At 36.4% G+C, this 12657-nt stretch overlaps 1 protein-coding gene across 1 annotated transcript in view; it reads right to left on the bottom strand.

Annotated features, from left to right (window-relative positions):
• The window catches only part of DCC (DCC netrin 1 receptor), a 771150-nt gene that overhangs the window by 74247 nt on the left and 684246 nt on the right, over positions 1–12657 (bottom strand). The window contains exon 22 of the mRNA XM_059408072.1: positions 5019–5084. Within this exon, the coding sequence (XP_059264055.1) occupies positions 5019–5084 (66 nt within the window). The remainder of the gene's footprint in view (positions 1–5018; positions 5085–12657) is intronic.

Raw genomic sequence — 12657 nt, 5'->3', positions numbered from 1 at the left:
CCATGTGTAGACTAGAGCTTGAGAACCTGGAAGACTCCAATGACTTCCTATCAGGGAAACAACATGAAGTTTTATTTCTGGACCTTTCTCTTAACATTAAGTTGTCTGCTCAATATCTTATAATAGCTTGCCAATCTCAGAATTATCAATTCATGCAAATATGGAAGAGCTTTAGTGCAGACTTTATTTAGTTAAAATGTTATTAAGTTCTGAAAATAGTAAAACAAAATTTTTCAAAAGTAGGGAGAAAATAATTATTTTTTCTCCTAAGCACACAGAGTAAGTCATGTTTTAAGGGCACCTAATATGACTCTGAATATTTAAAAATTGATTAATAATATCGACTTTTTAACAATATTTTACCAAAGCATCAATGCCTATCAAACTTAATTTGGTATCTAAAGGTTGAGATCAATATAGCAACTTATTTTGAGGAATCCTAGACCTCTTAGCTAAAATTACTAATTTAACAAATTACAGACAGAGCCACTGACGAAAAGAAATTGGTGATTTATCTTCCCCAATGAGAAAAGCAGGGTTGAAGGAATTGTCACTGTTTTTCTTATTCATACAAATATAAACCACAAAATCACATTTTTAGAAGTTGAAGATTTTCCTGCTTTAAGAATGTGGACCATAAAATTGAATGCACCATAAAAGTAAAATACAAGCATATCAGTACATATTAGCTTTGATTCTACCTGCCATCAACAAGAAATTTAGGATGCCTCTTCAGTTCCCTCAATTTAATTAAGGGCTTCCAACTACAAGAGTAAACATGAACTATTGCTTTGTTTTTCTTTACTTGAATTCCAAGAGTGCATTTTTAAAAGAGTGGCATTCTGTAAGAGAGAGTAAGTGATTAGTGAGGTCTAAATTTATTTGCAACTAGCTTGAGTATCCTGACAATAAGCCATTATTCTATTATAATTCTTTGAAGGATAAATTCCAGGAAGTGTAGGGAGAGACAGGAAAACTTAATAATAACGTCACTCTAAAAGGAGCTGTATGAAATTTTTCGTGGTTTTGAGGTTCAAAAACTCAGATTTTAAAATACTTTTGTTGATGCAGACTCGGTTGGGTGGGGTCAGTGTTTTATCAGTCAAGGTTTCATTTGCACATTAATTTAGAAATTATACCCCCTTCCTAAGGCTTAAGACATTATCAGAACTTTAATTAGGAAGGTAGGGTTTCTAAGATGCCTTAGCTGATTGGCTTGAAATAACCTGAGCTAAAGTTAAATGACATATTTACCATCATTTATGGGTTAGCCAAACAGAATGGGAAACAGATGAACTTTGCCCTCCATTGCCCATGTCTCTCAGAGGTTATCAATTCACCTTAATTAGTCCAGTAGCTTGTAACAATTTGTTATTCCAGTAAGGGCTCTAAAATGATTCAGGTGCTTTGTTCATCCCATTCATTTAACAGGAAATATCTAAAACGTCATTAAGTGATGCCAAAAAGTGCGAAGGGGTGATGACAATAATCTATCTAAACTAGTTCAAAGTCACTGGCTGTCATTCCTCTATTTTATCTCCATGACTTTCTCTGGTGAGATAACATATATCAGACTCAATTTAACTGCAATTATCTTTCTCACGAGGAAGCTTCAATGGCAAAAAAAAAAAAAAAAAAAAAAAAAAAAAAAAAAAAAAAAAAAAAGAACATAACAGAGGAGTCAGACCTCAAATAAAGAAAATGGCAATGACATGCATTTCCCTTAATTACTGTCACTGCCATTCTCTTCATTTGAGGTCTGACTCCTCTGTAAAGTTCTTGTTGACTTACCTGTCTGTGTCCATCGTGGTGCGGGGTTTCTTTTCAGAAACCTCCCTTTAGTTTGAACATGAAGTTCAAATAGTTAATATCACACTTTGAAACTTTATCCAAGATGAGGACTGCTAGATTTAGTAATTAAGAATATAGGAGGCTCTGTTAAGTTTCAAGTATTTCTAGTTGCCTGTTTGTATGTACCTTGAGATGCATATATACACTGAGATAGGAACTCTTTGCAACATTTCCCTTTATTTAGAGGCAATTACAAATGACTGAAATTTTCGCGGGCCTCCTCTATTTTGAGTTGCTAAATTTGGCAGTTTTATCCAAAATGAAAGCTCTTCAGGACATGCAGTTTGAGAGAACACACGGCTCTCTGTCTGAGGCTTGCACCGACTGTACCTTTGACACACATGACCATGTCTGAGCAGAGAGCAGGAACTGTGAAGGGACAACCGTTTCTGCTCAGTTAACCATTCTGACTCTCTCCTAATTTCCTGGCACTCTGTCTCTTCAAAAAAACACCATCTTGGGCGCCTGGGTGGTTCAGTGGGTTAAGCCGCTGCCGTCGGCTCAGATCATGATCTCAGGGTCCTGGGATCGAGTCCCGCATCGGGCTCTCTGCTCAGCAGGGAGCCTGCTTCTCTCTCTCTCTCTCTCTGCCTGCCTCTCTGACTACTTGTGATTTCTCTCTGTCAAATAAATAAATAAAATCTTTAAAAAAAAAAAAACAAAAAAACAACACCATCTTATGTCAGTATAGTTATGCCCTTAGCTATGGATGAATTCCAGTTTGAAACTCTCTAGAGAACAGCATCTGAACATCAGCTCTGCAGGATAAAATGAAAGAAGATGATGTTAATTCCTGGCATGGACTCTAAACCTAGAACATCCCGATCTCAGGGCAAAACCCACTACAATGCTGTTTTCCCACCCAATTTCCAGAAGAACCTTCTTTACCCTCCCTCACATGCCTGGGATTTGTTTCACTTTCTTTCATCTTCCCGGAGTGTATTTCTCTGCCTGGTCCTGGGTAATTCTCCTTCCTTTGTCTCTCCTGTGGGGGTCTAGCTTTCAGTATACGGGTTTAGCTCGTAGTGCGCTCCCTGGATGCAGTGAGGGCTTCGTAGCCATTCTTAACTGACTGCTTGAATGCGTGAAGTGAGTTTGGCATATTGTTGAGGCTTAAAATTTGAGGCAAAATAATGAGATGATAAAACCTGCATGCTTTTGGGAAGGGAGCCACCATTATCTAAACCTATTTAAGGAGCACGTCTTTGGTCTGTTTTCAGTCCCAACATATCCCTCTTCTCATCTTTTTGTTGTGAGCTCCCCAAAGTGTCCCTTGTGTGTATGAGAGTCTGGAAACTACCAGGGCCAGGTACTAGCTATACCAGGTGTCTAAACCTGAAATACCTATAGGAGACAATAGTGTTGCTTAATGAGGGAAAAGGATCTGTGTGCAAGACAATAGTGGTGAGGATTGTAGTACTCTGGAAGGAGCTTCCTGGATATAACTTCAGATAGGTCTGATTGGAATATACTGAAGAAGCTTAAATGTAAGAAATTATACTTGTGTGGTCAAGTAAATGTATTATTACTGGAAGAGGGTGTGTGTAGCAATTACAAAAGAAGAGGTAAGAGGTAAAAATATGTCCCTGAGTCCACCACTGGCCAGAGGAGGGGGCACTGAGTCTTTATCTGGGCATCTGGTCTACTCTACAGACACATATATCCTCTTTGGGGAAATAGATGTATTAAGTTATCATAGCCCAGAATAGGAAATAATCATGTAATTCACCCCCTTATTCTAGTTTCTCACCCAGCAAGCAATTTTTAGATTGCAGTTTTGGCTGCAGTTTTATCCAATGGATTTTTTAATAGGAGACCACCCAAATGAATATTTATCTATCCAGTAATCAAGTTTCTCATGAAATCCTGCTAAAATGGTTATATACATCTATTGTGTTATTTTCATAAAATAAAACAGTATACAGCAGTAAAGATAAATGAAAGAGAGGTATTTGTAAACATATGGATAAATCTTAAAAACAAAATTAAAGAGGAATACAAGTTGCAACAAATACATATAGTATGATGCCATTTCTATAAGGTGACAACTGTGTATAAATTAGAACATTTAGGAGAGTGGTTACCTCAATGAGGAATGGAGGACATGGTGGCAAGCATGTGATAAGTCAGACATATATCAATTGTAAGAGATCTCAATTGTAAGTTGACTATTTAATATCTTAATCTCGTTGATGGATACACAGTGTTCATATTTGTATTTTTAATATATGGAATATATTTATAGTAAACCATACCAAACAATAGCAACTGGAACAATTTTATAAAAACCTATAAAAGGAATTTAGTGTTTATACATCAGTCCTGTGGGAGTTTGGCTAGTATTATTCCATTCTCCCACAGTTTCCATGTCAGCAAAACTGAGGTCCTAGAAGACAGCTCCAACACCAACAAGCTACTTCTATGCAGTTAAGAGATTACCTCTGTCTGCTCAAATCCAAAGCATGTGAGTGATCCATTAGAGCGAACAGAAATAATTTTTTTTAAAGATTTTATTTATTTATTTGACAGACAGAGATCACAAGTAGGCAGAGAGGCAGGCAGAAAGAGGAGGAAGCAGGCCCCCTGCTGAGCCGAGAGCCCAATGTGAAGTTTGATCCCAGGATCCTGGGATCATGACCTTAGCTAAAGGCAGAGGCTTTAACCCACTGAGCCACCCAGGCGCCCAGAAATGTTTAATCTTGGCAGTGTAAAGAAAAATTAGCAATAAGGTGCCAGAGGATTCTGGAGAGTAAACTCTCTAGGCAAAAGGTTCCAGCGACTTCATTTTAGGAAGCTGATGGGTTTATTTCAAACTACCTTAGATATCACCCTTCTCTAATAATATTAAATTTTTGGAAACATTTTAAGTACATATAACACTTTAAATATTAAATTGTTAACAACCCCTCATCACTTACAAAAGTGATTTTTCTAAGCTTTTCTAACTGATTCTGTTTTGTACACTTGTTGACTCTCACTGGCACTGTCTGCTGGCAAGATATGCTACAGGTTTGCTAATAATTTCACATTTCTATTATCCCCACTAAAACCCTAGGTCTGGGGCTCTGAACACTTTCAGTAGTTGAAAAAAAAATCGCCTCAGACACTCTAGAATTAAGCATTTAATTAATATAACTAATCCAATAGAACCTAATTGATAGACTTACCATTGAGAGTGCTTCTATCAATCAAATTAGTATCAACTGGCCAATAACCTCCATCTCCATGACGACCTGTTTGTCGGGAAAACACAAGAATGTTAGGGATACAGAGCGTGAAAGCACTGTGAGAGAAAACAGACAGAAATAATAAATATTTTAAAACACACAAACAATTGATCAAGGTATTGTGGCCAGCACAGAGAAAGGCTCAGAATATTAATTCCAGTACCCTTTGTGAGAAAATGTTATTTTCTGTGTGAGACAAAAATCTGTCATGAATAGAGACTCTTTTAAACAAGCTAAATTCAATTCCTCTCTGAAATGTCGTCTGCCCTCTTTTTTTTTTTTTTTTTTCCCCAACCTTCTTGCAAAAAGTATCCCCAGTTTTCCTGGTCATCTCAGAACAGAAAAGGTGCTGGTCATGGCCCCTAGAGAGGTAGAGCCCCCCACGCCTTTCATTCTGTAAGAGGTCCATCCATCTGACGTGACTTTGTGGCAAATTAGCATTATTACTCTACAGCACATTTTGTCTTATATATGGGTTTTGAGCAGTCCTTGTGGTATGTGGCAAACAGGTGTCTGGGAATGAGATATTAGATCGGGAGTAAAGAATGGGGTTACGGCCCCACACACATACCTGTTCTGAATATTTCTTACAAACACAGCAGGGAAGGAAGAAGGCTTCTTTAGTATCACATTACTGGAAAGACTGCTTTCCAGTAGGTGTGCAACAGTTGTAAAAGCAGTCTTTAAGAGCACAGAGCCAGGAAATAACCAGAATTGTATCATGATCCAAGTTTAATTAACAGTGATTCACTACAGGTAATACCTTTTTCTATTGGCACATTTGTAGACCTATAATTATTTTGTTAGATTTTGAATTCTAGAATATCTGTTAGGCTGACAATTATAGGAACACATTTGGGAGTTGAATTTATATGCAAACACATACAAGAATACAGCTAATATTCCATTTATTCACTTTGGAGAGTTCTCTCCGCAAGCAGTTACTACCAGTATGATGAGGTAGAGGGAGCCAACTGAGGCAGTCAGCCACAATAACACAGGTTGTTTGCTCACATGCATAGATTTTCTTCTTCTTCTTCTTCTTTTTTTTTTTTTTTTTTTTTGAGATTTTCATTTGTTTTAGAGAGAGAGCCCAAGTGGGAGGGGTAGAGGGAAAGAGAATCTCAAGCAGATTCCGCCACTGAGTGCAGAGCCCAATGTAGGGCTCCATGCAGGGATCACTGGGTCGGGGGGGAAGGGCTCCATCCCAGAACTCAGGGATCATGACCTGAGCCAAAGGCAGATGCTTAACTGACTGAGCCCCCTCTGTGTCCTTATTTTTCTTCCTCTTTAAGGCTTTCAAGTCCTGCTTTTGTGACATTGTTTGGCATCCCAAACACTCCTCTCGCTAACGCTTTCCCAAGATGTCATTTTATTTGCAAAACTGTTGTGAGTGAACAACTTAAATCTTGTTAACAGACCATTCGTTCAGAATTCTAGAAATTCTTCTCCTAGCAAGCCAGAGCTGAAGTTAGGATGTCAAGCTTCCAACAAGCAATGCATACATTAATCTAATCATATCATCTTCTGTTTTCAGCATAAATTGATAAATTTAAAATCTGCTGGCCAGTGACTGTGGGTTTATAAAGCAGGTATTAGGATGGAGGCTCCCCATGGAAAAAGGCAGGAGAGAAGCAAATGAAATAAGCAGCAAATGTGAACATTTTGGTGGACCTACTAAACTGTGGACAAGCCTTTTCCCAGATACCTTACTTGTGTGACTCTGACACATTTGGGGTTTCAATGAACAGAGAATAAGCTTTGCCCACGGGACACTGTAAGATCAATGCTGGAAGAAATGAAGTGAGACAGAAGTTCTGTATGAATATTAAGATAGCTTTTCTCACATCTGAAAGTAGCTAGATTGCAAAGCAGTCAGCCAAAAGAGATGCTAACAGTCCCATCACTTAGGCCAGTAAAGCAATAAATGATTCCTGGTGGGAGAAATCTTGTATTGGCTGGAGATTAGGTAAATAGTCTGTGGAGGATTTTCCTTTTCCTCTAGCATCCTGACAAATGTCTTTTTAATGAAGTTTCTCCATCTCCCAGCTAGTTTGTAGTAAGATGCAAAAACAAGCCCACAAGCACATCCATATATTACCCAGACATAAAATTCTATGAGTAGGGCTCCCCCTGGATTTACGAAGGCTATTGATTACACTGTGAATTTCAATAGGTAGGAGAAAATCAGATGTCGGATGGTTAGAGCTCTATGCCAGATAAAGGAATTCTGGATATGCTTTCTACAGAAGAGAGGGCAGCTTAAAACTTGAACATTCTACCCACACAATCTAGTGTATTGACATTGCTTAACTTTTTGTTGGTTATAATTAGATTGATACTACAAAAGAAAATTAAGTAACTCTTAACAAACCCAACAGAAAGTACTTTAAAGAAACTTGATATCATCAGCAAGCAAGATTGGATTTACGGTAATTTAGAGTCCCTGCACCACTTCAGTAAGGAAACACAAAACTCATTTCTGGGATATTGGCGAGTCTGGGGATCTCTTCATCTAAGGATGCGAGAATAAAATTTTAACTTGGTGTCCTGGTACGTTTCTATTCTCTAAAATATGTCTTTTAACTTACAGAAAAGCTTCCTTTGTGAGGAAAATAACAAGCTAAAACAGACCAAAAAAAAAAAAAAAAAAAAAAAAAAAGACTGTCCCATTGCCAGAACCACAAAGTTGTCACATGAGGGACACTGAAGACCAAAAAAGGCACGGAGTATCATTGCTTGCACATCACAGTATTTTTAAGGGCTTTTTGATGTGGATCAAATACCGAATGTGTTTAGTTAACTTGGTTAATTTCATAAGCACTGATCTAGGGAAACAGAAGATGAATGTGATTCTGCAAGATGGAAAGTCAGTTGACGCAAAAGTATAAAGTATTGTCTGATCCTAGAGGTCTTTGTTTTATTAGTGGAGCATAAAACTGGTAATAATTCATTCAAAGTTTATTAAGGGCCTGCTAAATGCAAGGCGCAGTCCTAGATCCTCAAGGAAGTGGTAATAGAAAAACGCGTATTAAGTGAGGATCCTGCCGTAACAGAGCAAGTAGGTTCACTCGATCCCGATTCTACATAGGATTAAAAACCAGCTGCAGATGGTTTTTAATTTGTCTTGACTTTAAAGATTTAAGGACAAGTTAACCCATCTTTTATTAGAAAATCATTATTAAAATATTAATAATAATTTAATAATTATTACTAATTATTACTAATAATTAGTACTAATTATTAGTAATAATTATCACTAATTATTAAATTATTAAAATAATCACTTAAAAAATTTGTCTAGTATTGTTGAAAGAACTACTTGCAAATAAAAATAATGTATTATTTTCAGCCTCGTGTCTTCTACCTAAATTAAAGCTCCTGATTATTTTTGCATACTACATTAAATCTCTAACATTTTTTGAAATAGAAAATTCACAATAAATATATGATATTTACATATAACATTTGTAAAACTAATGTAATACATCTCAATGTATACCAGCTTTCTTATATTGAAATAAAGCTCAACATGGTTCAAAAAAATTGGAAATGGGCATGTTTTCTTTTTTATATAATTAGTAGTATCATGACTTTATGTGACACAGTAATCAGGATATATTTTTATGAATAAACTATTATATTCTGCAGAAAATCTTGTGTTAATCTCTAACTATATTTTCTTTGTAATAGAAATGAGGGGGAGGAAAGGAATCAAGATACTAAAAAGTAATAAATTCATATATCATAAAACCAACTAGGTATTTTATCCAGGTAATTTCATTTCACCCAGGTCATTTTTGATAATTAAAACAGATGTTTTTTACTTTTCCTTAGGTTTTGAAGCCAGGAAATGGTACTTTCAGAAAGAACAATAAAACAAATGAGCCCATGGTTAACTTTAGAAAGAGGAAGTATATGGCTATTTTAAGAATTATTAAAAAATATTTATATATTTCTAAATTTCTTTTATATGGGTACCTATTAGGTAAGTCCAAACCAGAAATTTCATGTTCCTCCTCTTATTTGCATTTTTACAGTATTATAAAGTATGAAGCCATTTAAAAAGTAAACTTTTATATTTTCTTCCAACAATAAAGGATAGATCTCAGAAGGAGACTTCTTTTCAACTTTTTTTTTTTTTTTTTTTGGCAAGAGACATATGCTCCCTTGAACAAAAGTTAAAGTCTCCATGATTTCCCTACCATATACTTCCTGGATTGAGGGGAAAAGTGGGCAGAGGTAATATGACCTCCTGTAAAAAGTGTGTTCATTATGATATTCCTTGGTGTTTACCAAAGTGACGGTATACTGTGTTCTCAAGGCTTGATGAGTGACTAATGTGAATTACAATGCTCAATGATATATTATTAATGTGAACAAGAGTCTATGTTACAATTATTATACAAGTTATTTTCTATGTTCTTTTTCTTTTTTTTTTTAAAGATTTTATTTATTTATTTGACAGAGAGAGATCACAGTAGGAGAGAGGAAGGGAAGCAGGCCCACTGCTGAGCAGAGAGCCCGATGTGGGACTCGATCCCAGGACCCTGAGATCATGACCTGAGCCTAAGGCAGCGGCTTAACCCACTGAGCCACCCAGGTGCCCACTATGTTCTTTTTCTTACATATCACTTGAAATATTGTTTTTATGTCTTTATTGTGATGTGTGTCTGTGTGTGTGTTTGTATAAAATGAAACATTAATGTTTACATTAAGTCCCTACTTTTAGCAGTCATGGACAGATGGAGAATCCATGGTAAAAATATTTATCAGCACCTAACAAGGATTAATTTAACTGGGATTTCTAGAGTCTGTTTTTTTTGGTTTTGTTTTGTTTTGTTTTTTTTGAATAGATATTCACAAGTTCAGGGAAGAGTTAATAGAAAATTAATGTGCAGAGGACATGAAGAAAACTGGATGTGGTAGTTCTGATCTATTCTTTAATCTCTCTTCCCTGAGGGAGGATAAGAAGGGTCCTCTGGAATGGTACCCTCACAATCAATCCTGAGAAAAACCTATGGTCCGTAATCTAAATCGAATGAACAGATTGGTCATCTAACAAATGTTCAATATACATTCTCTCAAGGATGCAGAACACTGAGGTATCTTCTTGATCTTAGAATAGCTTCTGTGAAAATAATTCTGGTGATAATGATGGAAACTGAATTGATTTTGTGTCCTGTGTACGAGTGGATAAAGGATATCTATTAATGACACCTGAATACAGTTTTATGGTCCAATACACAGATCATATGGAGATCTATTTTGAAGCAGATGATTTTTCAGAGGCTGAGAAAATGTCTAAGAGATCAATTTATCACAAGGTTGATAATATTGCTGACTTTGAACAAAGGCATCAGGATATCTAAAAACCAGAGAGTGAGATCATAACTCATACCTAGGATATTTCAAGTATATATTAATGGAAAAGAATTAATGTGCTCTCCTGAACACATGCTTTCAAGTAAATATGAAAGAAAGCTCAATGACTGAAAGAAACTAGAATGTTACTACTTCATATGTACGAGAAGCTAACATGCCTGCCATATATTGGTGCTCAACAAATCCTTTTTGCCTTCCTTCCGTCACAATATCTCCTTATATTTGTCACCTGTGGCAAGTCTAAGAGCAGTAAATTTTGAGAATGGAAATGTATTTGGTGACCTACTCTGAGTTAGACACAACATAAGAGAACCGTGTATGTGATTATCCATCTATCCATCTTTTTCTTGACCATGAGAAGCACTTTTTTTTTTTTTTTTGGAGTTTGAACTTCTGACTTTATGCAATAAAATATGGATAGAATAGAATACAAGGAAAAGCAAATTCGTTTTTAAAATCTTTAGAAATCAATCTAAAATTTAAGATTATTTTTCTACAGACAAATATATGAATTGGGTGACCATACAGTTATGAAAACCAGGCCACTTTAAGAATGAAAGAGCATGCTATGATCAATTATGCCCGGATCTGGGTATTATTCAGGGCACTTCTGTGCAAAATGGAAGTTGTAGTCATCATAGACAGAAACAATTTCAATAAATGAACCTCTAATTTCTGGCTCTCGGTTGACATCTCCATTTGATTTTGGGTCCTGACTTCCTGAAGTTCTTTGCAGTGTGGCAACTGACAGGTAAAGAAGAGTTGCCTGAGAAATGTTCTAAGGTAGGAAAAAAGTTTGCAAACATTGCATTCTTCTTCCTTTGCAAGCACCAGAATAAAGCAGCAATATCCCAGACTCTCTGGTATCTGAATTCCATGAGGATAGATGTCAGCCAATGAGAAGAAAAAAAAATATATATATATATATCAATCATATGGTGATTATGGAATTTTCTCCTCTCTCCTTATATGCATTCTTGTCTATAGTATATCTGGAATAATGGCCAACATATGGGTCTAAGACATCCCTTTTAGGTGTGGTCTTGCCTTAATCAAAATCTAAAAAGACTCCTGTTTCTCTAAACATGGGCACTCTCCTGGATGACTACATCTTCAGCTAGCTCATTCACTCACTAAAATGTGGAAGATGAGGAAGAATCTTTCATGGATTATGAAAGAACAACAGTTCTCAAATCTACTGAATGATCATGGAAGTCTCCCCTACCTGGATGGTCTACAAGCTTATCCCGAAGGCAGTCTGAGATATGTTTGTTTCTGAGTGAAGTTACCATGCAGTGCAAGGAGAAGTAACAAAAGAGCATGAAAACTCTTTCTTCTCCAAGTGACTGTATGTCAGGAAGTTGCAACTACAGTTGAAAAACACGAGAATGCCAGGATCACACTAGTTGCACTGCTAGTATATATAAGTAATGACGCTGTTGGAGCACAAAATTTTTCATTCATGTATCAACTCATGCTCCATCCATGTAGTCAAAAAATGTATTGAAAACCCAACTTTTATATCAACATGGATGGGACTGGAAGAGATTATGCGGAGTGAAATAAGTCAAGCAGAGAAAGTCAATTACCAGACGGTTTCACTTATTTTTGGTGCATAAAGAATCACAAGGAAGACATTGGGAGATGGAGAGGAGAAGGGAGCTGGGAGAAATTGGAGGGGGAGACGAACCACGAGAGACTGTGGACTCTGAGAAAAAAACTGAGGGTTTTGGAAGGGAGGGGATAGGGGGTTGAGTGAGCCTGGTGGTGGGTATTATGGAGGGCATGTATTACATGGAGCACTGGGTGTGGTACATAAACAATGAATTTTGGAACACTGAAAAGAAATAAAATAAAATGGATAAAAAAGTATCGAATAGACCCACTGTTCTAGGTATTAGGGATATACCTAGAACATTGCAAAGGCTCATAAATTAGCAAAGGGGGGAAATGTTGAGTAAGAATAACTATATTCTACGGCCAAGAATTTTAAAAATATTATAAGTAGGGGCCATAAGGGAAAAACAGGACAATTGACTATTTATGCCTAGTAAAATGATGAAAGACTTTTTAGGGGTGACATCTGAGTTGGGAATTAAAAGATGAGTAGTTCAGACAGAAAAGAGTGAGGTGGGTAAGCTTAGGAAGATAGGCAGACATGAAATAATAAAATTACCTATATGTTCTATCAGAG

Source organism: Mustela nigripes, chromosome 8 (genome assembly GCF_022355385.1).
Source record: "Mustela nigripes isolate SB6536 chromosome 8, MUSNIG.SB6536, whole genome shotgun sequence".
In the NCBI taxonomy this organism is placed as follows: domain Eukaryota; kingdom Metazoa; phylum Chordata; class Mammalia; order Carnivora; family Mustelidae; genus Mustela; species Mustela nigripes.
This window is presented reverse-complemented; position numbering and strand designations above follow the sequence as displayed.